Source organism: Corythoichthys intestinalis, chromosome 11, assembly GCF_030265065.1.
Source record: "Corythoichthys intestinalis isolate RoL2023-P3 chromosome 11, ASM3026506v1, whole genome shotgun sequence".
NCBI lineage: Eukaryota > Metazoa > Chordata > Actinopteri > Syngnathiformes > Syngnathidae > Corythoichthys > Corythoichthys intestinalis.
The window spans coordinates 43,410,203-43,437,465 of NC_080405.1; the positions used below are offsets into that span (position 1 = coordinate 43,410,203).

The window sequence follows — 27,263 nt, forward strand, 5'->3', positions numbered from 1 at the left end:
TGACAGCACATGTACAGTAACTGGCTCCTTCCCTCCGATTCTGCAGATGGTGATCCCCGCCGACCCCGAAGAGATGCGTCAGTTTCAGGCCCAGTGCGTGGCTCAGTGTCAGTGTGCTGTGGATATTAAGTTCCCACTAGCCTACATCCTTCTTCCCAGCAAGCAGGCTTTCCAAAGCATCTACAACAGGTGGTGTGCTTGTATCTGAAAAACATGAGTGTCAAAATACATTTTTCTTCAGTTTTAACGTGTATCACGAGCTTTTAGTCACAACTAGTATTAATGAATGTGTACCTCTTTCTGTAGGATCAATAATGACCTGTTGATGTGGGAGCCACCTCCCCCTGCAACCCCATCAGCAAACAGCCCCATGCACTCTCGCCAACAGCACGATGAGTTCCAACTCTGCAAGTCGGCCTTTCGACTCGGTGAGTTCTATTTGAGATTTTTTTCACAATGGTGCTTACATTCCACAATGTAGGATACACTTGTGTCATTTGATCAGCTTGGGTAAAAATGAATTAACTTATTGGCTGCCATTGACGGCACTAGACGTTAATCCATTTGGACCGGGAGACTTTATTTTATTGTATTTTAATTAATTAATTTATTTATTTATTTTATAGTGTAGGATTACCATATTTTCCGCACTATCAAGCGCATCGGAGTAGTGCTGCAACGATTAATCGATTAACTCCAGTAATTCAATTAGAAAAAAATAGAGCTGAAATGAATACTCGAGCAACTCGAGTAACTCGAGTTTAATAACTGATCCGAGTCATTTTATTCACCTCGAGTAATCGTTTATTTTGACAGCTCTAAGCATCACGTTTTGCTCAGACAACTTTTAATGCGGGACAACGTGCTGATGTCACGTGCAAAGAGGAAGAAGCAAAAAAAAAACTTACCGCAGCCGACAGCCGCTACAAACGACGCCGACGTTGCTAAATACTAGCCCGCACGATGCTACGTTGATAGCAGGTAGCGTCTGATGAGTCTCATAGAGATCACATGTATGTCGAACTAGATGCGAAATGACAGACTCGGCCGCGTCTGGGCAGCGTTAGTAAACAGCCGCCATCTTAAAGCAGTAGAGCGCTAAGCGCTAATAAAGAGCGCTAAGCGCTAATAAATAAGATTGACGTTACTGTCACTAGCTCACGTAACGTTACCCCTGCGGAGGGCTAGGTTTCTATTAATTATGACCACTGTCGATGCGTGGCTAACGTGTCTTACATACAGGCTTTAACATAACATAGCGTTGTGGAGTGATGAGGGTGTAAAATAAAAACTCAATAATGCTAACTATCAATTTTAGCTCAGTAGTCATTGCTGGATAAAACACCAAGTAGCACTGGTCCCTAATATGCTCCAATACAGCCTGTATCATACATTTATTTTGAACACTGCAAAAACTAAAAATCCTATCAGGACTTACAGTTTAGACTAACTTAAAACTTAACTAGAACTTAAAAATGGCTTGACACAAATAGAAATTCAATTGAAACATGTGGGAAAAAAATCTTAACTTTTAAGCGATGTGTGTTATCAAGCGTAACAGCATTTTTAGGTGTACAGTATATATATATATATTTTTTTTAATAAGATCTAAAGGTTTTTTGAGTGAAAGCAGTGAATTAGTCTTTTTTATATATATTGTCGTTACATCTGAGATGCAATTGTTGGCTGTTTTCAACAATATACATCGAAAATAAAGACATTGATTGACTGAAAATGGTTAAAGATTAGATGAAATGTCTTGTTTTCTCACGTATATTTATAATTGCTCTTCACCTAAAAATATATTTGTTTTATCCAATTACTCGGATTAATCGATAGAATTTTCAGTCGATTACTCGATTACTAAAATATTCGATAGCTGCAACCCTAGAAAAAAACTCCGAATCAAGTTTTGCTGCGTCGAGGATTTGTTTAATTACCGTGGCGTTGTAATGGTTTCTTTTAAAAGCGTTTACATTTACTTTTTTTGATTTGGCTGGATACACTACCTTCTAGTGGCATCAGTGAATATGACATAACTCATCTAACATGACTGAATCCAGCTGCTCCCTGTTAAGAGCAACAGAAGCTAAATTTTTGTTTGACCTAATATGTTTGTTTATGCATTCGTGATTTAGTTTTGAGGTATATCTAGCAGTTTTTTGTGGGAATTTGCATTTGAACCATTTCTTTGGAGCATTGTTAAAAAAAAGAAGAAAGTTAAACTTTTGCTATACAAGTTAGCCAATTGTTCTTTTGTTATACTTAAATTCTCATTTATTTATTTTGTACAATTTGAGGCTAAGCTCGGGTATTTTAATTCATTTTTAAATGCATTCATTGCACTTGTAAAATGAAAGTTCAATTCTGCATAGTTTGAAGAAACACTCAGTAATTTTCTTTTGTGTTCTCATTTAATGGTTTTTTGAAAGTGTAATATTAGCAAGCCAAAATAAATATTACTGCATGCATAAATACTTGGTTGTGTTACATATCCTAAAATGTATTCTGCAACACATTAAATGTTCGTAATCCGATTATTCGAACTAACTGATCGATAGATTAATCGATTACTATAATATTCGATAGCTGCAGCCCTACATCGGAGTATAAGGCGCACCTTCAGTGAATGGCCTATTTTAAAACTGTTTTCATATATAGGGCACACCTTTTTATAAGGCGCAGTAGTAGTAGTCGTAGTGATCGGGGTTGCGTTACACACCCAGTAGATGAAACTGTGCTCAAGGGAATGTCATGCCATGATTAACCAGTGGTGGAATGTAACGTAAAAGTACGTACTTATCGTTACTTGAGTACAAATAAGAAGTACTACTTTTACATCACTACATTTTACAGAACGTATCTGTAGTTTTTACTCCACTACTTTTCAAATTGTCGCTTAAAATGTCGTATAAAATCACATTTTTTTTGCAATGGGTAGTGGTGAGGGTTGCATTATGCACCCAGTAGATGGAGCTGCGCTCAAGGGAATTTCATCCCATAATTAACCAGTGGTGGAATGTAACGAAGTAAAAGTACTTAAGTACATTTTTTGTGTACCAGTACTTTACTTGAGTACAAATATGAAGTATATTTTACTTCACCACATTTTACATCACTCTTTACTCTACTATTTTTCAAATTGTCGCCTAAATTGGCGAGAAAACACTTACTTTACTTTTTACATGTAAATTTTAAAGCAAGTACTTTTGTACTTTTACTTTAGTAATTTTTTTAAAGATACTTTTACCTATCGTAATAGTATAACTATACTTATACTCATAGTACCGTATTTTTTTGCCCCTGTATTTGTGCTTTTACTTGATTTAATTAAAAGTGAGGACCTCATCCACTACTGTGATTAACTGATATATAAGGCGCATCGGATTATATGGCGCACTGTCGGCGTTTGAGGAAACTGAAGGCTTTTAGGTGTGCCCTATAGTTTGGAAAATACAGTATATATGATTACTTCATGATTCTACTGTCTCCGGGTTTTACAGATTCCGATTCGGAGGAAGACGAGCCTCAGTTTTACTTGGCTGATGAACCATCAAGAAGGACAAAGTCGGCACTCAGGCACAATGCTGACCACAACCTGAGCCTCCTTTCCCTTACTGTTGTCATTGATAAAGGTCGCCTTCAAGCCATGACAGACAAAAAGGTCAGTCAAGTGGCTGTAAAGCGTATAAAAATACAGTGCAATCTCTAGTTACAAGGGATCAAAATTGTGCGCGCCTAAACATGGAAACTTTAAAGTCAAATGACTCTACTTGACTGCTTGTCTCTTTTATTTGATGAAATGTATACAGGAGGACCAGACTCATGGAGAAATTGTGCTTGACCTGGAAGGAGGGAAGATATTCAGTGTAGCACAGCACCAGAATGACCCACATCTCAGTTACTTGTGTCTGGAAAGTCAACGAGTAGAGCTGCACCATAAAGGTACGCACATACGTTCAAAGACTCTTAAAATTTGTCTCCATGGCCCCTTACATGAGATGTTTTTTGTGTGGTAATAGTCATACCTAGTAAAACGTTCACAGTAGAAGACAGCTGACATAGAAAATAAGAAAATAAGATTCTTAACTTCTTTTGTGTCTGTCTGTGTGTTTGTTTATGTAGCTGTAGTGAAAAACACAGCTATTCCGCCACGGTTAGAAATGCCAAACTTCACTTCTCCTAAGTACTTGGACCCCACCATCTACCCCACCGAGGTGGGAGTCAGCAGCCTAAGCGGCAGGGAGGCAGAACCACAGATGTTGTCCACAGCTATTAAAATTACTCTAGACCCACAAAGGAACGTCAAGGTGTGTCCCCCCTAAAATATCCGATAAAACAGCCTGTTTCACTCATCGAAAAATTATTTTAACCCCGAATCTGTCACCTGTTAGGAATTCCTCGTCGCACTTCGACTACAGGGTGCCACCATGCGGCATTATGTGACCCAGACCAATCACAGCTGGCACGAGCAGGTAGCCTCAACTGTTTGGAACATTATCTTGTGTTTCAATGTGTTTAAAACATTTTGGATGGGTATTTTAACAAGTGTTGAGATGAATTCAGTTCTGTCTATGTTCCAGCTGCTAGACTTCCTGGATGTCATTGACGACCCCATTCTGGGATACACTGCACCCGCCGTCATCACCATCCTTCACACGCATTTGGCTACATGTGCCGTCGATTACAGGTATTCATTGCACCATGTAATACATATATTGTTCCCAGTTTCTAAGTGGTATTTCGTAATTTGTTTTGACGCATTGACATATCAAAACACGTTTCCCAGAAAGTTTGTGTTTGTGGTCACAAGGTGTTGTTTTCGTCACTGATGACTATAACGAAAATATTTCGTCGACCAACAATTTTTTTCATGAAGATGACGAGACAATAACGAGCCAAAAACGTGTCTTGGGAGACTAACGCATAGTTTTCATCTGACGAGACGAGAACGAGATGAAAATGCGCCATAGGTTCCGTGACTTCCGGCACATGTTCACAATGTGTGACATTATATGTGTAGTTAATCTGCATCGTAGCAGTATCTGGTTGTGTCACTCATGTGATGTGCTGCGGCCCCCAAACTCACCCACTAGTGTCCTTTCCAGTCTCCCCATTGCTTGTTTTGAGACACGCATAGTAAGATTTGTCTTCTTATCTTGGCAAGAGAGAATATACAATGTTGCTTCAGCCTTTCAAGATCTGTGCTGAGTGATCATCACATACTAAATGTAACGTTAGCATAGACTTCGCGTTCGCTTTAACGCTGGGCTAATGCTAACTAAAAACATCTTCTTCAACTCTTGGACAACTTTTTATTATTATTATTATTATTATTTTTATTTTTTTTTTTATACAAACAGTTCATGGCCTCCAGGTGGGTATAATTAATCGAAAATAATGTACTGTTTCCTGCTGAGTGTGTTTTATCACATGATGGATTTCTCAATGCTTGTAGATAGGACAATATGTGCTTGTCTGTCAATGTTCAATCGAAATACTTTATTTATTTATTCATTTATTTTTGGAGTAAAACTTTCACATTTACAAACGAAAATATTGAGTAAACGTTGACTAAAACGAAACGAAATTAGTCTAAGTTTTCGTCAAGAAAAAACTAGATGAAGGACTAACAAGTATTAGCTGCCAAAAACAACACTGGTAGTCACAACTTTTCCACTTTTCTTTACTTTTGTACTTTTTATGCTTGTATATATGTACATTTTCCTCCTTATTTTATAGACTTAGTTTGACCTGAAACACGAAGAAATTACATTTAACCTATTTTCTGCATAACTACGACGTAAAATCGTAATGTTTTAATATAGCCTCGAATGGCATACCGCAAGCAACACGTCACTTACGCTCATTAATATTCATGTCATTAGCTACTGTTGCTAAGGAGCAGTGCTAACATGCCACTGTTTGTCCCTAAAAGGAAATGAATGGAAATCGTGTACGAAGGAGATGTTTACAGAGCTAAACCTACCAATTCTCTCCGAAAATTCACTGGCAAAGATGTGGAAGAACATAAAAATGTTCAGTTTAAGAGATGGCTTGAGTGTCGAAGGCTGAAAAAGACAAAAAAAACGAGCCGACCTAAGCATAGCTTTAGCTTTTTTATCGACGCGACTGACAATGACATTCTCCTGTTTCAACAAGCTATCCTTTACCATCAGCCCTGTCTTTCTTATATATCCTCTGGTTGTCCTACGTCTCTGACCGTTCTTGGGGGTAATTTGGTTAGCTTTGTGTAGCGATCGCAAATGCTACTCAGTGACAGCCAACGAACACTTTTAATTTTTTCATTGATAACAAATCTTAATTCTATAATTTATTCACACTTCCCCCTTACTAAAGTTTTTTTATATATATATATATATATATATATATATAACAGAAACAGTAACAGTGGCAGTCAGATTCCTTTGTAATTCTTTTCTTATCAGACAGAAGCAGTACGGCACAACGTTACGCTAAAAAATAAGTTAAAAATATAAAAATGGCTTACCTCTTTGTCCTCTGAAAGACCATGCCAACCCAACAAAATGTTTACTGCATATGAAATGTGAATGGATTCACCGAGCTGGTGTTTAAGTCCGCGCAAGTTGATTCAGTCTTCACATTTTTTCCTCCCGAGTTTTTGGTTTCCAGAAACGTATGAGGAAAACATCCTTCATATGTGGTAATGTCTAGAATCGTTTCTACAATTTCCAAAAAAGCAATGTGTGATCGCCATGTTCGTTTTTGAAAGATTACCGAAGATAAGTAGCACAAGTTACGTTTTTCTATGCGAGGGCGGGTCTATAATGTCCCACTTCGGCTTTACTTCCGCTTTACGATGCGACGTCACGGTCTAAAAATAGCATGCGTGTGGTACACCATTTTAGCAAAACCAAACTTTCATCTTTTTAGTGGCACTTTTTCAATTAGTTTGGACCCAAGCAACACAAATAAAATGATTGCAAGCCAGGAACCAAATGTAACATGGTGCTATCAGCCTTGAGTGGCTAAAAACATGAACCCTTTTTGGCTGGATATACACTTTACGATCCGAGTGACCCGTCTTAAATTTCTTGAATTCTTTTAAAACATCTTCCCCATTGCTCTCTGTCTGCTAGGCCGCTGTATCTGCCACTTCGAATGTTGCTGACGGCAGAGTCTTTCTCCCTGTCCAGTAATATCATTGTAGACACAGCCACCTTCCACCTCAGGTAAAACCTGGCTTCTTCTATCTCATCAAGTAAGTATAAACTTGTGGTGAAGTTCTGATATCATTTAGATTCATCCTGGATGACTCTGCCCTCTACCTCTCGGACAAATGTGATAGCGACGTTGTGGATCTGAGGAGGGGTGCGTATTAACACCACTTATTAAAAAAAATAAAAATAACATTTGATCTTACAGTATTCTTCAGAAACCAACTTTTGTTATATTGTCTTTAAGGGCTTTTGCGTGTCACGTTTTCAGGAAATAAATTAGATTGAATCCATTTTGAACTAGAGAAGCACTCTGCTTCCACCTGAGCTGCCAAACTCAAAGCATCGCCATCAATTGTTCTTTGTAGGGGCGTAATGGTTCACTAAAATGCATTTATGGTTCAGTTCAGTTTCTTGAAGTGCTCGATTTGGTTAATTATTGTTAAGAAAAGGCAGAAAAAATGCTTTTAGAATCGAAGATTTGAACAAAAGAACTTGCGTAAATATATAAAAGCTGTACACTTACATTCCACGGCATATGAACATTGAATCTTAGTCAAAACTCAGTCAATGTACCAAAATCTATGGAAACGATTAACACCCTCAAATGAGGATTGCTATCACTGGATTCACACTGTTTCTTTGTGTCACACAGACTATATTTGTGTTTTGGACATTGACCTCCTGGAGCTCGCCATCACCACATGGAAAGGCAGCACAGAAGGAAAGCTGGTGAGCGCTATTCTCTTGATGATAGTCTACTCGCAGTAATGCAATGATTCTTTACGTGAGGTCTTACAAAAATACTTCACACTAAGTTATGTACTTTCTACTCCTTCCAACATTCACTTTTTTCCAGACCCAGCCTTTGTTTGAGCTCCGCTGCTCCAACAACGTGGTCCACGTCCACGCGTGTGCCGATTCCTGCGCCGCCCTGGTCAATGTGCTGCAGTACCTCGTGTCCCAGGGTGACCTGCACCCGCCTCCTCGACACACCTCGCCCACCGAAATAGCTGGCCAGAAGCTACCAGTAAGGCTTGTTTTTTACCAGAGAACAATTAATGTGAAAAAAGCCTTGAGATGTAAAATTTGTCTTTAGCTGTCTGAGACCCCCGCCTCTGTGCTGCCCTGCCATGCTGCTGAAACCGCCGAGATCAACCAGTGTGATCTGACTGATGCCTTAATAGACACCGAAAAGAGCCACCAGGACGAAAGGATAAATCCAGGTTGGACAGTTTTTAGAAATCATGGTCTCAATGCTTGGCAAGCAACAGCTGACTATTTTGTGTCGTTCATCAAGGCTCACCATCCATGCAGAGAGGCTCGCCCGTCTCGCCCTACCTGTTCCCTGGCGAAGCCCCCGAGCGCGACCTCTCTGTGCTGGAAGAGGAGGATGACTCCGAGCTGGACGGGCTGGTCGCTACAGCAACAGAAGCGCAGGCAGACATGATGATGGATGAGGAAAGCTCCGAAGGCTCTACTGACAACGATGACTTCTGCATCCTGGAAGCTCCTGGCATTGGCATTCCTGTGAGTGTACTGAGCGACCCGCCAGCACTGTTGTCACAGATTACTTGAAAGAGTAATTTAATTACTGATTCTACTGCAAAAAAAGTAATCTAGTTTTACTGATTACTTTATTATTAAACTAATTTACTTTAAAATTTATCGGTTACTTTTTAGGGCTGTCAAATTTATCGCGTTAACAGGCGGTAAACAATTTTTTAAATTAATCACGTTAAAATATTTGACGCAATTAACGCATGCACGGAATGACCCGCTGACGCATTGCCTCAAACAGATTACAATGATGCCGTTCATGCACATTAAGAGTGAAGAGAATGCCACCGGCCACTTGGGGGCAGCGCCGTTCCATACTAATGTTATTCCTTCTAATAGTGGGAGAATTAGTAGTTGTGGGACGTTTATGCTGTTGCATTGTGCTATTTGTGCTCCACACGTATTTCTGTAAGTTTTCTTTCTTTTAGTGGCAATTATGTGTCTCTTGTTGTATTTTGGGTAAGATCTGTACAGAGATATATATGTTATAAAGGCGAGTGAACACAGGCATTCATTGAACCGCACCGTTTATTGGCATAAGCGTCGGCAACTCCTTCACAACAAACATAAGTATCATGTAGTGAAAGCACAACAAAAATAATATTCCTATCTCTCGAAAAAAAATAATGTTCACAAAAAGAAAAGCACTTCAGTCTGTAGTAATGAGGCCCTATTCTCACGCAGTTAAACAACAGTGCAAAGTGAACTGGCATTCCCAATCAAAATAGCTATGAAAAATACACATAAAACTTACTCAGACTTTGGTCACTCTATTCTTATTATTGTTATTTTTATTCTTATTATTATTATATTAACTCTACTTTTGATTGAAAATTTTACAGATTTTAATAAGCCGAAAACATGAAGAGGGGTTTTAATATAAGATTACTATAACTTGTAACGATAACATTTATCTTTTAAGAACTACAAGTCTTTCTATCCGTGGATCCCTTTAACAGAAAGAATGTTAATAATGCCATTTGTGGATTTATTGTTATTATAAACAAATACAGTACTTATGTACAGTATGTTGTATGTATATATCCATCTTGTGTCTAATCTTTCCATTCCAACAATAATTTACAGAAAAATATGGCATATTGTAGAGATGGTTTGAATTGCGATTAATTACGATTAATTTCTAAGCTGTGATTAACTGGATTACACATTTTAATCGTTTGACAGCCCTATTACTTTTACCAATTTTAGTCCCTTTCCTGCCTCAACATAAAAATGACAACAGAAAAATGTCATCACATGTAAATGACTTTCTGATAATTAATTTAAAGGGGAAGATCAGAATTTTTCACATTAGGCTTATTAGTCTTTGAGTTAGTGGGGGTTTAAAAAGTCGATTGAGTTGATTTCAACCACAATTGACTCGCGCTAGCTTAGCCCATAGCTTCACCACTCAGGAGCCCTGAAACTAACAAATAACTGACAAACTGCATGGAATTTGTTGAAATTAACTCCACCGAATAATTAAACCCCCGCTAACTCGAAGATTTGTCAATAATTCTGAACTTCGGGTTAGGGTTTAGGGCAGCCGTGTCCAAAGTCCAGCCCGGGGGCCAAATGTGGCCTGTGGTCAAATTTCATCCAGCCCCCAGCCTCTGTCATAAAATCAACGTCTGGCCCGCACACAGACTTAATAAATTGGTCAGCAGTACTGCTACCAGCATATGAAGTAGCTTACACACTAAATGCTGCTCCTCATTTACCCACTAAAAGGCAGCAGCACTCTACGCAACATTACCCCGTGTGACCCTTTCCTTCCAATTTTCTAAAATGGCGACAATCAACAAAAAAAGTTGACTGCGACAGCCGACGCTTCAAAGATAGGTGGAACTTGGACTATTTGTTCACTGAAATACGCAACAACTCTGTCTGCCTCATTTGCAAAGAGACAGTCGCTGTTTTTAAAGAGTTCAATGTGAGGCGATATTACCAAACAAGGCACGCTGACATGTACGACAAGATTACTGGGAAGATGTGCAGCGAGAAATTGAAGCAACTTGAAGCTAGTTTAATTTCGCAGCAGCAGTTTTTCGCAAGAGTCTGAGAGTCGTAAGAGAACGCGACAAAGGCTAGTTGCGAGATTGTTGAAATTATTAATTGAAAAAAATAATAAAGTAAATGTGATACACAGAATGGCTTGCTAAAATTTGCTTAAATATATTGTTCTACGTAAAGGACGCCAGCGAAGGTCGGCCCCCTACATTTTTACCACACTAAATCTGGCCCCCTTTGCAAAAAGTTTGGACACCCCTGGTTTAGGGGTTAGAGTTAACACCATATCAGTGCCAATGTAAAGTAATGCAAATTGTCTGCAAAATAATCAACAACACACAAATGAACTGTGCAATAAACACAAAGGTGGGGGCAGGCGCGTATGCCGTACACACACGCGGACAATTTGGCCACAAAACGTGGCGGCAACTAAGCACTTTACACTCAATCGGACTTTAAACATCCCAAAGATGCTAAACGAACACGTCACCTCACGGCATAAATGTGCAACACGAATATGATGTAAACAAGGCTCACCGATGACTACCCGCCAACGCTACAAAACTGCTCCAATATATTGTTGGAACCTTCCAGAATGAAGTAAAAATACTCCCGTTTATTCATGGATGCACACAGATCAACGTTCCCTCAGACATCTCAACAGGTGGCTGCACACGGCTGGAATGTGCGCCCGGCGTTTGTCACGCCTTTCTCAGTCCCAAAACACTTAGCGCGTCTGACTCGAGACCAAAACAGGAAGTAACTATGAGCGGTTACCATGGAAATGAATGCGTAGTGGGAACCTTTCTAAAATTTTCTATTCAAAATGCTCTTCGTACATGACTACAATATTCTTCATTCTACATAAATTATGAGGCAATAATAAAATAGTAACGTATAGACATTAAGGAAACTAACTTTAATCAGATTACTGGTTTGGAAAAATGAACGCGTTAGATTGCTTGCTACTGAAAGAAAGTAATCAGATTACAATAACGCATTACTTAGTAACACGTTACTGACAATCCTGCCCGCCAGACTAAGAAAGCACAGAGCGGGATAACCTGGACATGATACTTAAAATCGCTTGTATGCGGTATTGTTCCTTTAGCCAAGAGACGGGGAACCCGTGGTAACTGTCTTGGCTGAGGGTCCCATTCACATAAAGGATAGCCACTTCTCCAGGCCGCGAGGAAGCTCCGACCTTCTCCGGGCTCCCAGTCGCTTTCCTGTGCCCCAAAGCCGAGTGGTGCTGAGAGAGATCTCTGTGGTGTGGCATCTTTATGGCGGCAAAGACTTTGGCACTAAGCCCTCATCTATACACAGCCAACATGCAAATAGGTAAGATAGGTAGGTAGTGTTGTGGACATTTGTGTTTGTCCGTGTGAGATGAAGAAATAAAGTATCAAAAGAAGGATATGTGTAATATCAGTGTTGTCTGTTTTTGATCCCTTATTAGAATAATTGGCGGTTTACATATTTAAAAAGTTGGATGATAGCCAGGGTATTTATATTTGATTTCAAGGAAGAAAAATAAATACCTCATTGGCCGGAATATAAGACGGTGTTTTTTGCAGTATTATAACTCTGAAAAAGTGGGGGTCGTCTTATATTCGCGGTCTAGACATTTTACCCATACACGACGCAAGATGGCGCCAGATATCATTGAAGCGATGTTCTGTCATGACAGATCTCAGCTACTCTCAAGTTTAACCAGTTTGCATTATTGCAATGTTTTTTCTTATTCAGATTTGTTTCAAGACTACATTTACAGTTAGACTTCACTTTGATGGTTTATGCAGTTATTGCAATTTTGTTGTTTTATCACAATAGATTGGTTTATTTAAATTTAAAAAACCAGAAGCCATTCATTTACGAACGTGATTGCACTTTAGTTTACATATTTAAATGTTCAGATATTAAGATTTGAATGAGGCAACATAACATGCTTTTTCTCTCAAATATATTGTTATAATCATTTGTTTCAGATGTACTGTAATTATTTTCTGTATAAAAATTAATTTGGTGTTCAAAAAGTCTTTTTTCAAACTTGAGTCTTGAAAAAGGGGGGTCGTCTTATAATCAGGGCCGTCTTATATTCGGGCCAATACGATAAATCCACAGATTATGTTGAATTGTTTTTGTTTTATCTCCAGGGGGCGTTCCGTCCCATCTGGCGCTCGAAGCTCGCCGTCCCGCTCCACGGGTTCCTCTCGTCCTCAGAACTCGTGGAGGTGGGCGGGAGGCAGCGGACGTCAGCACGGCCTTCTCATGGAGATCCAACTCACCAAGGTGTGTACAGGAAGTACAAGAAAGGCCTTATCATCCCATTAAATGTCAGTCATTCAAAATATATATTTTTTTAGGTATCAAATAGGAATTGGGCACTTTATTAAATTCAGTCTCAGAACCTGGAATCTATTATATTTTGGTCCACAGGTGTCCTTCCAGCACGAGTCCTATCCGGTGGCGGTGGTGGGACAAGACGGGGACAGCTCTGCGTCCATCGGGGTCGGTCCGGGAGGGGAGCAGCCCATCTCCAGGCAGGTTTTTATCGTCCAGGAGTTGGAGGTCCGTGACCGCCTGGCCTCCTCGCAAATCAACAAGTTCCTGTATCTCTACACCAGCGAAAGCATGCCAAGGAGAGCCCACTCTAACATGGTGACTCGCAAGAGCAAATCCCAAGACCTCTTAAATGTCGTCATTTCTAGCACGCCATGTGATAACTCGGATGTGTTTTTTTCTTTGGGTTAGTTAACCATAAAAGCCCTGCAGGTGTATCCTGAGTCCGGTCTTGGTGGACCAGAGTGTTGCCTTCGAGTCAGCCTGCTGCCACTCAGACTAAATATTGATCAGGTATTCCCGCTAGTTAACTCATTGCCTGCCATGATACTGACAGACCTCCCAGTTAAAATGGATTGGATATCTAATGTGTTCAATGGCACTGAAACATGAGCATTCACCGTCAGTCCTCCCTATATAATTGAATTGGGTGGGTTTTTTGTGTGTGTGTGTGTGTGTGCGTGCGTGCGTGTGTGTGTGTGTGTGTGAATACCCACAAATTCCATAATTCTATATACTGTAAAGTAAAAAAACGTTCTACTTACCGTATTGGCCCGAATATAAGACTGCCCTGAATATAAGACGACCCCCTTTTTCCAAGACTCAAGTTTGAAAAAAGACTTTTTGAACACCAAATTAATTTTTTATACAGAAAATAATTACAGTACATTTGAATCAAATGATTATAACAACATATCTGAGAGAAAAAGTTATTTTGCCTCATTCAAATCTTAATATCTGAACATTTAAATATGTAAACTAAAGTGCAATCACATTCGTAAATGAATGGCTTCTGGTTTTTGAAATGTAAATAAAAACATCTATTGTGATAAAACAACAAAATTGCAATAACTGCATTAACCATCAAAGTGAAGTCTAACTGTAACTGTAGTCTTGAAACAAATCTGAATAAGGAAAAACATTGCAATAAAATAATGCAAACTGGTTAAACTTGAGAGTAGCTGAGATCTGTCATGATAGAACATCGCTTCAATGATATCTGGTGCCATCTAGCGTCGTGAATGGGTATAATGTTTAGACTGCGAATATAAGACGACCCCCATGTTTTCAGTCTTATTTCAATGCAAAAAACACCGTCTTATATTCGTGCTAATACGATACTTTGAAATATAAGCCCCAAAACTTGATAATTCCACATAACACAACTCATTTAATCAAGTTAATTTTGAAAGTCTAAACATTTGAGTTGTGCTTATTCAAAATCTTAGGCTTATTTTTTTTACAGTAGTACAGTAGTAGTAGTATTACAATAGATTTTACAGTAGGTTGGTGCATTTTTTAACCAAATTTCTGCTGTGTACTTTCTGTACGTGATATTTGGATATGTTCCCGTTTTAATGAACACCATTATTTTTGTTTCTTCCGTCTGCGGTCCAGGATGCATTGTTCTTTTTGAAGGACTTTTTCAGCAATCTAGCCTGTTCTGTGAACCCTTACCTTCCTGTGGACCCTGCAACTGAAGGTACACACCATCCACCGACTTCACAAATGTTACGAGATAAACCGTTTGTCTTTGACCTGTGTATTTTTTCCATGCAGTGAAAGCAGACCCCTCCCACAAAGGGTCGGAAGAGGCGGAGGTAGGCGGCGCTCTGGGACAGGATCTTTCGGCTTCAGTCGAAACAACTCACAGCGAGCAGAGCTCCTCCTCAGCCGGCTCGACTTCCTCGTCGGAGCAGCCCATCTACTTCCGGTATTCACCCTTTGAGGGACTTTGGTCAATACAGTGGACATCTATTCAAAGAAATATAACTAGCTTAACTCATTCTCTGGCAGCCTAGGTCAGTCAGTATGAGTTGGTAGAGTTGTGTATAGCCTCATATCTGGTGATACGATTCGTATCACGATTCACAGGTCATGATTTGATTTGATCCCGATACTACACTTGAAAACGATTATTGCAATATTTCTATATCACTTTGGAAAAAAACAAATCAAAATGGACATAAGTACATTTATATCAATTTATTCCTGAAACCTCAACCAGCACTCAAGTAAAAATATTTTATTTTATATTTGAACAATGGCTTTCATTATAACAATTTGTTTTTTAGTCCAAACCTGCTTAAATGCAGGATTCAAAATAGTCCATGCCTCGGTTTTTGCAATCAAAACCAAAATGAGCCCAAATTGCAGATTTATAAAAAGACTCATCCGAGCAACCACTAGAGGGCGACGTACACAACTCTCTACTCGGAACTAGTCAAATGTTATTGTTAATTAACCCTTTAACACCTAAGCCTATTTTGGCCGAATTTGCATGCATTTGATGTTGCCTTTATATTTCAAAGAAAAAATTGTTCACTATGGCCAAGCTGGGTCCCTTTTTTAAGGACACCTTGAACTTCATGTCCAAACTGTTGTTTTCTTCACTGACCAATTATGATCCACATTTTGGACCCAAAAAGACAAAAAAATCCCAAAATATTTTTTCAAAATTTGTAATGTTGATGTCCCATTGACAACCAAACATGCTCGAACAAACGTTTTGAAGCCTGATAATATTTATTCTACTTGTTAGGATAAACATTCAATAGAAAAAAATAAGATTGAATAGTTTTATGTTTGACAATTCAACACAAACAGCAAGTATGGTCATAGGCGTTTTTGGCCTTTACACATACTATGGTCAAAACGGGTTATATACAGTTCAAAATAGTGAGAAAAAATATATATATATATCATCTAACACAAAAAGGGTTTGGAGGATATCTCTTTGTGAAGTTAGGTATTATACCCATCACCTTATCTAAAGTATTTACGTACATGCAACCAAGCTTCTCGAACACTCATCTTTATAAAATTCTCTTGAAGAAAAATATATATAACATTGAAAAAAAGTATTAAAAAAAATATTGACAAATAGTTCAGTTCAATTCAAATTTTTCTGGCATACGACCCAATAAAGTTTTTTTTTTTTTTTTTTTTTGCGAACTCAATAAAGCTTCTGCATGAACAGGTCACGGGCTGCGTCACACACAACGTCACACAGCCTACTCCGTCCCGTTTGCGCGCTGCTGTCAGCCTGTCACTTCTACTCGTAGAAACGCCGACTCATCCCAGGAAAACAACGGCAAATACGGCTCATCTTCTTCCTTGAGTTAATGAAATAATGCATTAGCTTGTGCTAAATTTAGTTTTAGATTCATTCTGCACGTTTCAAAGTCGCTCGCTCAAACTGGCCGTTGTTTGCTTCAGCATGCCTCCTTTTCCTTAGTTGGCGCCTCGCTCGGAAATGTATCTATTTATTTTTTTCCAACAACTGTCCACATTCGGTTTGTCCTTTTTGACATCACAACAACTCTTGGGATATGTAGTCTTTTGTGCTTCTTTCGGTTTTGAAAAAGGACAAGAAATGATGGAAATATGGAGATAGATACATGGTCCATGCGTTTTAATGCATATTTATGAGTGCAATAAAACTATAAAACTCAAATGACAATATCTCCCGTTTTTCTTGGTCGATTGACTTCAAATAAAAACTGGTGTGGACATCAACTTCCGTACTTTCAAATGAGACCAACCAGCGGCACGTGGGTGACGTAATTACAGCGTGACGAAGCTTCAAAGACAACATGGGTAAACGCGTCGCTGCCGATACGTTCGGTGTTAAAGGGTTAAGCAGACTGCAAGGCAATGCTACCGCACGCTGCTCACTATTGGACTGGAGTAGAAGTGCAGCCACTGAATTGTTATTTCCACCAAAAACACGTGTAAGGATTAATAGATGGATTTTGAATCGATACGAGGATTGCGTGACGTAGTATCGCGATATACCTCAGAATCAAAATTTTATTAAACACCTGTAGTAATTAGTAAAAGATATTGAAAACGGCTATTAACGTCAGTAAAATAAAAATAAAAAACTTAAGCTTTGAGAGCTCACAAGACACTAATAAAAGTAATCCCTCCAAAAATAAATACAATTGGATAAGCAAAATTCACACGTATTTATTCTTTTTTCCAATTCATCAAAATTTGTTTCAATTTATTTTTCTATTTTTTAAAAAAATGTATTTTATATCATTTAGAGTTATTTGTAATTTTTTTATAAATCATGGCTTTTTGAAGTTAATATTATTGTTATTTATTATTAATATTTTTATTTTATTTGAATTTATTTATGACTGTTTAAATAATTGTTTCCCCCACTTCAATTCATTTTATTTTAAATTATTGATGTATTTTTTTCCCTGCTCATAGCAAAATATGTGCGGGCAACACTAATGATTTAATTGATTTGAAGTGCTGCAGAGAACTGACACATTTTGTTGTAGTGTGCTGCCCAACCACTAGGGGTGGGTTGTGAGGTTTTGCGGGCTTTTGCGGGGCTTCACAAAGCACTCCTTGGTTTCTTTAATGTCCAGTGGCGCCTCTAGAAATTGTTCATAGAGGTGGCCAGTTGGGGTCACTTAAAATCTTGGAGTGGCACACAAAAACTAAAAGCCATAATTTCAGGTTTTTATTATGTTCTGCAGTAAAAGGCCAGAAGAAAACTATCAGAAAGACTTAAGGACACGTCTACTGATATACTTTGGTGTATTGTGCTATATTTAATGTTCCTAATGGTTCAATGTGCATAGTCCATAACAGTGCAGTCAACATTTTGAGTTCCACAGCTACTACAATCTGACATTTTCCTGCAGCGGCGCTGGAAGTCACTCACAGCTTTTTTAGTTTTTCCCATCCAAGAAGAGCCGTTTTGGTCCAAATTTGTCATGATTGCGCATTTTCTCCATACATGCTGGATAGTTTATGTACTACTACTTTGCTACTACAAAGGCAGCGTTCTATTACAGTGTGTGTTGGAGTTTTTGTATTAGAAATAAAAGCGCCCGTGTACTATAATGCAATTCCCTGCAGCTAGACGGCCATGACACATGAACACATTTGAAAAATATAAGGTCCAATAGGGTGCTGCAGCACCCTCAACACCCCACTTCTCGCTTGCATGGCACAGCCAGGCTATTCTCCCTGTATTTTTCAAACACTGTGAGAAATAGTCTGGGACCCAGTCCATTAACGGCCTCTCGAGCAAGATACAAAATCAACCGTCCAATCAGGTTCGTTTATTTGCGTGACGTGTTCTTAACGAGTAACGTCACTCTTGCGCGCCGAAAGACGTCTCTACAACAACACAGATGGCGAACGGGAGAGTCGAGAATATGTTCCAATCCGCGGTAAAACCAGTTTTAAATGACCAAAAACACATTGAAACAAGTCATTGACAACAGTCATCATGGCTCGCGCTAGCCATGTTGAATAAACTTCTCCATTCTCCGCTCACGCTAATTACTTGTCGCTTTAACAACGTCACGTCTGCCCATCGCTGATTGGGCCACTCCGCTGTCTGTTTGCTGTGGTTTGCTCCGCCCTCGGAATTTGATCCGCCGGACGGTCGCCAGACTCAATCACTGGAACAGCGGTGAGTCTGGTATACCAGGCAAACTTCTCGCGCCACTGTTGTACTGGCCACTGGGGCCCAAAAATTTATAGGGGGGGCCGTGGCCACCCCCTGGTGGAGCCATTGTTTATGTCGAGACGGAGCAGTTGTTTCTCGAGCTGGAGCTCATCGAAATTGAAAAAGAATTGCTTTTTCTCCAAATATTGAAACGCAAGAGACACAGAAAACTTTTGCGAAGGTGGTCTGTCTGACCACTCAACCAGTCGAGGCAGAGAACGGGTGAATTTGCCACACTTGTTCACCCACTGAGGTGCATGGACGAAGAGAGGGACTTTAGATATTTTCGGATGTTGGCGGGCAGATTTGATGATCTTCTTCCCTGAATTCAACCTTTCATATCACCCCAGCAAACATCCAAGAATAGCAATCACGGGAATGACGTTTTGTGTGCACCAGTCACAGTCCTTGCCGTTCATGTAGCAATGCGTGACTGTGATGCGTAGTCAGGATTTTTAGGAGGCGCATGTCAGGGTACGCCGATGACGGCGTAGCTACGGCGGCGCCCCGACCCCCGACGCAAAAGCATAAAAGCCCCTTAAATATTACAAATGGGTGTTAGATGGGGGCTGCAAAATATTGTCCCTTGGGCCGCAAGTTTGAGACCACTGTCCTACAGTGCTGCTCGAAAGTTTGTGAACCCCACAGCGATGGTCAGATTTTTTGTAAAAAAAACTAAAATAACCTTATTAAATGTTAAGTTATACCCAAATCCACAATACTGACATTCCAAATAATGGACTGAAACAAAAGAAATAGTTACATTGTCATTCTTTATTTAACAAAAGTGGTTGATTTAAGAAAAACTCAGATATCATGTGTGCAAAAGTATGTGAACCCCTTCAGTTAATAGGATATTGCGCCTCCTTTTGCAGAGATTACCTCAACCAAACGGTTTCTGTAGTGACTAATCAGCCTCTCACATCTACTTTGGGGGATTTTTGCCCATTCTTCCTTGCAGAACGCAGTCAGTTGAGAGAGGTTTGATGGGCGTCTGGCATGAACTGCTCGCTTCAGGTCCCGCCACAGCATTTCAATGGGATTTAGGTCAGGACTTTGACTGGGCCAGTCCAGAACACGAATCTTCTTCTTTTTCAGCCATTCCTTGGTTGTATTGCTGGAATGCTTTGGATCATTATCATGTTGCATGATCCACCTTCTGCCAAGCTTTAACTTCAAAACAGATGGCGTCAGGTTATGTTCTAGGATTTGACAATATTCCTCAGAATTCATGATTCCCTGGACTATGTGGAGTTGTCCAGGTCCTGAGGATGAAAAGCAAGCCCAGATCTTGACATTCCCACCTCCATGCTTCACTGTTGGGAGAAGGTTCTTTTGGTGGTATGCAGTGTTGACTTTTCGCCAGACATGGCGGTTTTGGTTGTGACCAAACAGTTCAATTTTGCACCTACATCAGTTGATGAAAACTCTTTTTAATTTAGTCTCGACAACACAACTGTTAAAAAAACAAAAAAAAACTACTGAATTGATTGATTAGGAAATCAGGTTGAAATAATAGAAAATTCCAAAATGTTGAGGGGGTTCACAAACTTTTGAGCAGCACTGTATATGAATGTAGGATTCACAACGAAAAGCCCTTAAATCCGACGCGATCCTCTTTCTTATCCCTAGTACCCGCGAGACAGCGGGGAAGAAACACTCCTACGCCGCTCCTCACGTTAGTTCTTTAATACAACAAAAAATTAATCCACGGCTTGACATCCAAAACGCAAACAAAAGAGCAACTGAGAGATCGATAGAAAGAGAGAATGTAGAAGAACGTAGTTCAAAAAATTTTCTGGCCTCGTATTTCCTCCTTCCTGCTCTCACAGCCCTCGCTGCCCATTTATATCGTACGACATGACGTCACAAGCCTGTCCCACTAAACCAAGTAAACAAATAACAATTCTGTATAACCAACTAACAATTAACAACTTGTTTTATAGAACTAAATAAATCATTTACAATTACCATAATTATCCAAACGTTATTTTAGGCACCGACAACAAATGTAATACAAATATTTACGAAAAATGTATCATAATTCGTGCATGAAAGGATTAAGAGGTACATTTTCAAGTCTTGACTAAAATGAATAATCTGAACTTTTTGCGAGTTGTGTCTATGATTCTTTATTCCTTCTTTAACGTACACGAAATGATTCTTTTCAGTGAATTTCGTTTCACCTCTGAAGTGCCTATCTGGCTGGACTATCACGGCAAACACGTGGTCATCGAACAGGTTTGTCTCCACCTGCAGCTTTTATGCAGCCTGTCCTATAATTGTCCTAAGAGTTGCTCTCCTATCACAGGGAACCTTTGCAGGGATTCTGATCGGTCTAGCTCAGTTGAATTGTTCCGAGCTCAAGCTGAAGAGGCTCTGCTGTCGACACGGGTACAAACATGCTACATTTTAATTGGCGAAGTGTTAGGAATATGGGCCAAACTATAGGTGAGATGGTCTTTTTGTTCAGCCTGCTTGGCGTCGACAAAGTGATCCAGTACGCCGTCACAGAGTGGCTGACCGACATCAGGAAGAATCAACTGCCGGGCATTCTAGGAGGTGTTGGACCCATGCACTCCGTTGTCCAGCTGTGTGAGTGCCTCTCCTAAGAAGTGTTTTGATGAAATTTTTAATGATTTGCACGTACAGTAGTCTTAAAGTTGATTTTTCTTCTTTTCCCCAGTCCATGGGGTCAGAGATCTATTTTGGTTACCTATTGAGCAGTATAGGAAAGACGGGCGGATTATTCGGGGTCTCCAGAGAGGGGCCGCGTCCTTCGGCACTTCCACGGCATCGGCCGCGCTGGAGCTCAGCAACAGGCTTGTGCAGGCGATTCAGGTACTAGAGAAGCTCCTACATATATTTTCTGTAACACACAACTGCGTTGGAGACACATTTACCAGAATATACACCATATTTGGGGGGTGCCAAACTCATATTATTGTAATTACGGAACCACGAAGTACATTCTGTAATGTACAGGGTGTTTTTTAAAAAATGACTCTTTAAAAAAGCAAATATCTCTTAAACTACTTCATGGAGGACCTGGAGTGCCAAAATGTAATAAATGTATGCACAATTACCCCTTTCATGTACAAATATGACCCTTTTTTTTTTTTTTTTTTTTTTTTAACCTTTACAGGGCACTTATTTAACTTACTGGCTACCATTCACGGTGCTAGACAGTCAATCCATTTTGACTGCTAAGTTCATTTGCCCTTCCTGGTCAAAATGGATCTGATGTCTAGCACCGTCAATGGCACTGAAAGATGAACATTCACGGTCAGTCTTCCCAGTTTAAATGAATTGGACTTCAGTCACCATCAATGCCATATTATGAGTTAAATACAGTGGTACCTCAACATACAATTTCTTCAACACACCATCTTTTCGACAACCAACGTAAAATTTGACTCGCCATTTGTTTCTACATCCGACAACATGCTTGAAATACAACTATTTATGACAGCGCCGCAGTTTCTTTGCTTTCCCACAAGACGGACGCATGGCGGATTTCCTTGTGAGAGAAATCAAGTTGGGTTTCAACAATGTTAGTGCAGGTGCTGAAAAAAAAAGGAAAAAGATGAGGCTAACCATTGAAATGAAGATGGAAATCATAGAAAAATATGAGCGTCGTGTGACAATACGGCCGTAGAATGTCTAAGATCTTGACGGTCCTCCTCCGACCTACATTCGCCGGTCTTCTTAAGTTAAGGTGACAATTATTATTGTGATAACATCGCCAAAAAATCGCCAGCTTTGTCAGGTTTTTAATAAATTTCAGAATTTGTGCAACACAACATCCCTACTGTCCGCTGCAGCAGAACAAAGTAAAGTAAAATGTCCTCTCTCCCTCTTTCAATTCAGCCACGCGGTGCGTTCAGGTACACCACGCAAAACACACCCGCCACATTAGAACCCGATTTGTTACTTTATTACAGTTATTATTATTAGTAGTGCTGCAACGATTAATCGATTAACTCGAGTATTCGATTAGAAAAAAATATTCGAATTAAATTTTGTTGCTTCGAGTATTCGTTTAATTAAAGTGGCGTTGTAATGGTTTATTTTGAAAGTGTTTACATTTAGTTTATTGATTAGGGTGAATACATTGCCCTCTGGTCTGCCTCATTTCACATGGCTGAATCCAACTGCCCCCTGTTAAACTCAACATAAGCTAAGTTTTTGTTTGGACTAATGTTTTTTAATGCATTCGTAATTTAGTTGATATGTATAGCCGTTTTTTGTGGGTATATGAGTCAGAACCATTTGTTAAAAGCATTGGAAAAAAATGTTAGCATTTTATAGTATTTAAGCTAGCGGGCTTTTGCTTGCCTGGTACACCAGACTCACCGCTGTTCCAGCTATTGAGTCTGGCCACCATTCACGCGGATACAATTTCCAGGGCGGAGCAAGCCACAGCAAACAGACAGCGGAGTGGACCAATCAGTGACGGGCAGACGTGACGTTAGTAAAATGACGAGGGAAGGACGAGGGACTTGCGCGCGAAAGTAAACATACGAAGAGAGCGGAGTTTATTCAACATGGCTAGCGTGAGACAGACTGTTGTCAATGACTCGTGTCGATGTGTTTTTGGTAATTTAAAACTGATTTTACCGTGGATTGGAACATATTCTCGGCTCTCCCGTTCACCATCTGTGTTGTTGTGGAGACGACTTTCGACGCGCAAATAAACGAATCTGATTTGTCGATTGATTTTGTACCTGCTCGAGAGGCCGTTAATAGGCTGGTTCCCAGACTATACTCTCAGTGTTTGAAAAATACAGGGAGAACAGTCTGGCAGAGCCAGGCAAGGCTTTTGCTATGTAAGTTAGCCAATTGTTCTTTTGTTGCACTTAGATCCTCATTCATTTATTTTTTTTACCGTTTGAGGCTCAGTTTAGGGTATTTTAATTTGTCATGTTCCTTATCCGATTACTCGATTATTCGAACTAACTGGTTCATCGATTAATCGACTACTAAAATAATCGATAGCTGCAGCCCTAATTATTATTATTACGATGATTGCATTATTATTCCGATTTTTATGCATAAGTTATTTGTTTTGCTTTGTGTAATTGCTATTTGCAATATATATTATCAGCAGCATTTATTAAGGATTTCGTGTTAGTTTAAGGAATACATTCTTATGGGAAAATCCTGCTCGACAGACCACCATTTTGACATATAAACAAGGTCCTGGAACAAATTAACTTTGTATGTAGAGGTACCACTGTACCATGAAAAAAGTCTACTGTAGAGTGTTACTTGCTTACTTTAACAAACTTACTACTTACTAATCAGTCTATTTCTGTTTTTATTAATTTTATTTATTAAATTGCTAATAATAATTGCTAATACTTATTTTTATCAATTTTTAAGAAGCTGTTCACTGGAAATGCAACTGTCCCTGTAAAGGGTTAAATAAATAAATGTGTTACTAAAGTGTTTCTATTTCAATATTTATTTACTTCAACTTATATTTAATTTGTTTTTCAATATTTTTTTATCTCAACTTAAAAGCAACACTAGGTAACTTTTCAACCTTTATAAAATATTTTCATTACAATTGTGACGCTATGTCGACTGACAACTAGTTGAATGGTACCTCTTTTATATCTTGAGGGGTTCTGCATCACTTTTACCCACACAAATTAACGTTGAGAGTGGCAGGTAGCCTGCCACACAAAAAAACTACACTTGACTTGCTTTACAGCATATGTCACTTTCCCCTTTCCCCATTCGTTTTAAAGGCAGAAGTCGATACGATGGCTTTAGCACGAAATCTGCAAAGATGGCAGAGCGACAAAAGAGCAAAAACGTTTTGTCTGAGGAGGAAAAAAAAGGGTGAAAGGACACTCAAGAGTCAAGAATAATCATTGGTCCGGCTTTCACTTGCTGGCGAGGTCCCCCAACCCCCGCCACACGAAGCCACACAGTCGCTAACCATCATATGCTATTGTTTAACCCAGGGGTATCCAACTCCGGTCCTCGAGAGCTCCTGTCCAGCTTGTTTTTCATGTCTCCCTCCTTCAACACACCTGACTCAAAAAATCAGGATCGTTATCAGGCTCCTGCAGAGCTTGCTGATGAGCTAATTATTTGATTCAGGTGTGTTAAAGGAGGGTGACATGGAAAACAAGCTGGATAGGGGCTCTCAAAGACCGGAGTTGGATACCCCTGGTTTAACCACAACTGTATTCATTTACTTATTATTATTCATCATTCACACAGCCGCTGGAAACAGAAATGTCATCAAAAAGCGACCGGTAGATGAGAATTTTACGACACTATGCGCTCATGCCCTGGTCCTCATGGGAAACGCAGTCCTTCTCAAGGCGAAACAAAACCACTTTTTTCCACCGGCGTCGCTAAAATCGACCAAAACTGAACAGTCACCAAGTGTTGCGTTAAATTATTTATTACAAGTTTTATTTATGTCCAAAAGTGGCAACAAGTTTTTTTTTTTTTTAATAAACAAATTTCAGTGAGCTCATTCACTGCTGTTGACGGCTATAGATGTCCAAACCATTTGCCAATGAGTGAATGAGTTCATAAAAAATCATTCCCATACATGCTGTTTAAGAATACCCACACAAACCAGGCTCACCAATACAACACATATTGCCTGTATTATAGTTAAGGCCTCTATTACAAAGCAAGTAAAGCCCACTATGTATAACTATGTCCATTCGTGAAGCGCATATCACAACCGCAATCGCACATATGTTTCCACTCTGCGTCTGGGATCAATAAGGTTCTGTCTTTTGAAGTCAGTTGCGGCGCGCTGTATTTTGCAGGCTACCGCCGAGACTGTGTACGACATCCTGTCTCCGACGCCTCCCTTGACCCGCTACGCCATCACCGAGGGCCGGGCCCCTTCCAGCCGGCCGCGGCGCGCCGCCCAGCCCGCGGACCTCCGAGAGGGAGTTGCAAAGGCGTACGACACTGTCAGAGAGGTGAGAAGGCAGAAAAAAAGAACATCTTGGCACCAATGTTATTTTTGGCAGACCCTCATGCCCTTTTGGACGAAAATCCTTATTAATTTTTGTCATATTTTAGTCACTTTAGATGTGTTAGTTTAATTTTAGTTAGTGTTGTTTTGGCAGTTCTTAATTTTCATCTTAGTCCTTTGGGCAATAATACTTATAAGTTAAATTTTAGTCATCTCAAAATGTGTTTGTCTTCGTCTAGTTTTCGTTGACGAAAACTCAAAGACTAATTTCGTCTAGTTTTAGTCGATGTTTACTAAAACTTTTTTCGTCTGTAAAATAAAAATGCTGACCAAGCTGACCAAGGACTCTGCGTAAAAAGCATATTAAGTTACTAAGTTACTAACTTTTATGTGTATTTGTTTAGCCTACACTGTTCAATTCAAACCTTTGTTTTCAAAAACTACTAAAGAAACATTTTGAAAACTGTTCAGATTTTATGACCACATTAAAATTGCATTATTTCATCATCACTTAAATTTTATTTACATACACAATAAATACAAGCTAAACCTGTGTGGGAATTTTAAAAAAATAGACATATGTCTTAAGACCACTCAACATTGTCTAAATCAGTGCTTCTCAATTATCTTCTGTTACGCCCCCCCAAGAAGATGTAAACGTTTTGCCCCCCCCAACAACTCTGCCGCCACTGTAAATTGTATCATTTGCCTATAAATTATTAATATAAGTATACCTCTGCATAATATTGTGTCCTTTTTCATTTTAAAGAAAAAATATATAGATCAACTTACAATAAAGCATAGAAAAGACTTAAAAGTGCATCACTTTGCCTGAATTAAAAAAAAAAAAAAAAGTCACATCCAATCTGTAAAAATACATTCACGGTACATTTTTTGAACATTTAATAGTGAAAAATCAATTTTATTAAAATCAATCAATAAGTAATAACACATTCAAATAACCATTTAATTATAAGAAACAAAAATTAATTGAACAAAAACAACTGTGTCATTGGACTGTGGGACAGTTTTCATTTTTGCTATTTTGCACTGAGCAACTTGGTATGCCACCATATATGATGCTAACATCGCTCACTGGTTTACTGATGTAACGCTGCGAAACAAAGCGGGACGATTGTTGGCAATATTCGGCGTGTCTCGGCTGAAAAAAAATCAAGTGGCTTATCAATGTGAGTGGCGTCTAATGTTTATAAGTGACATGTTATTTGATGTGTCTTCCTGCTGTCCGTTGCAAACATTTTTAGACACAGACAGGTCTTTTCTCGTCTCCCACTGTATGAAAAGTCAAAGCCAAATGCTATATACGCTTAGTCATATTTCCTCGTCTTAACTTGTCATATCTCCATTGCTCTTTGCTGTGTGCTCTTGTTTTGTTCAAAAATACTGCGCACACTTTGAAAATGATACATTATCCTAGTATGGCAAAAAAGTATGTTTCCCGAGATCACATGCGCCACCCCTGGCATCGCTC

The 27,263-nt window shown here is 39.3% G+C and overlaps 1 protein-coding gene across 2 annotated transcripts in view; it reads left to right on the forward strand.

Moving 5' to 3' along the window:
* atg2a (autophagy related 2A) overlaps positions 1–27,263 on the forward strand; it is a 54,610-nt gene that overhangs the window by 24,986 nt on the left and 2,361 nt on the right. For both annotated transcript variants that reach the window (XM_057849899.1, XM_057849900.1), the window contains exons 18-41: positions 47–189; positions 307–428; positions 3,504–3,664; positions 3,813–3,945; positions 4,126–4,310; positions 4,395–4,475; positions 4,584–4,690; positions 7,122–7,214; positions 7,283–7,353; positions 7,855–7,931; positions 8,059–8,229; positions 8,299–8,425; positions 8,500–8,729; positions 11,881–12,110; positions 12,926–13,061; positions 13,209–13,430; positions 13,524–13,625; positions 14,730–14,814; positions 14,892–15,045; positions 20,985–21,054; positions 21,125–21,207; positions 21,287–21,408; positions 21,500–21,654; positions 25,617–25,775. In XM_057849899.1, the coding sequence (XP_057705882.1) occupies positions 47–189; positions 307–428; positions 3,504–3,664; positions 3,813–3,945; positions 4,126–4,310; positions 4,395–4,475; positions 4,584–4,690; positions 7,122–7,214; positions 7,283–7,353; positions 7,855–7,931; positions 8,059–8,229; positions 8,299–8,425; positions 8,500–8,729; positions 11,881–12,110; positions 12,926–13,061; positions 13,209–13,430; positions 13,524–13,625; positions 14,730–14,814; positions 14,892–15,045; positions 20,985–21,054; positions 21,125–21,207; positions 21,287–21,408; positions 21,500–21,654; positions 25,617–25,775 (3,219 nt within the window). The remainder of the gene's footprint in view (positions 1–46; positions 190–306; positions 429–3,503; positions 3,665–3,812; positions 3,946–4,125; positions 4,311–4,394; positions 4,476–4,583; positions 4,691–7,121; positions 7,215–7,282; positions 7,354–7,854; positions 7,932–8,058; positions 8,230–8,298; positions 8,426–8,499; positions 8,730–11,880; positions 12,111–12,925; positions 13,062–13,208; positions 13,431–13,523; positions 13,626–14,729; positions 14,815–14,891; positions 15,046–20,984; positions 21,055–21,124; positions 21,208–21,286; positions 21,409–21,499; positions 21,655–25,616; positions 25,776–27,263) is intronic.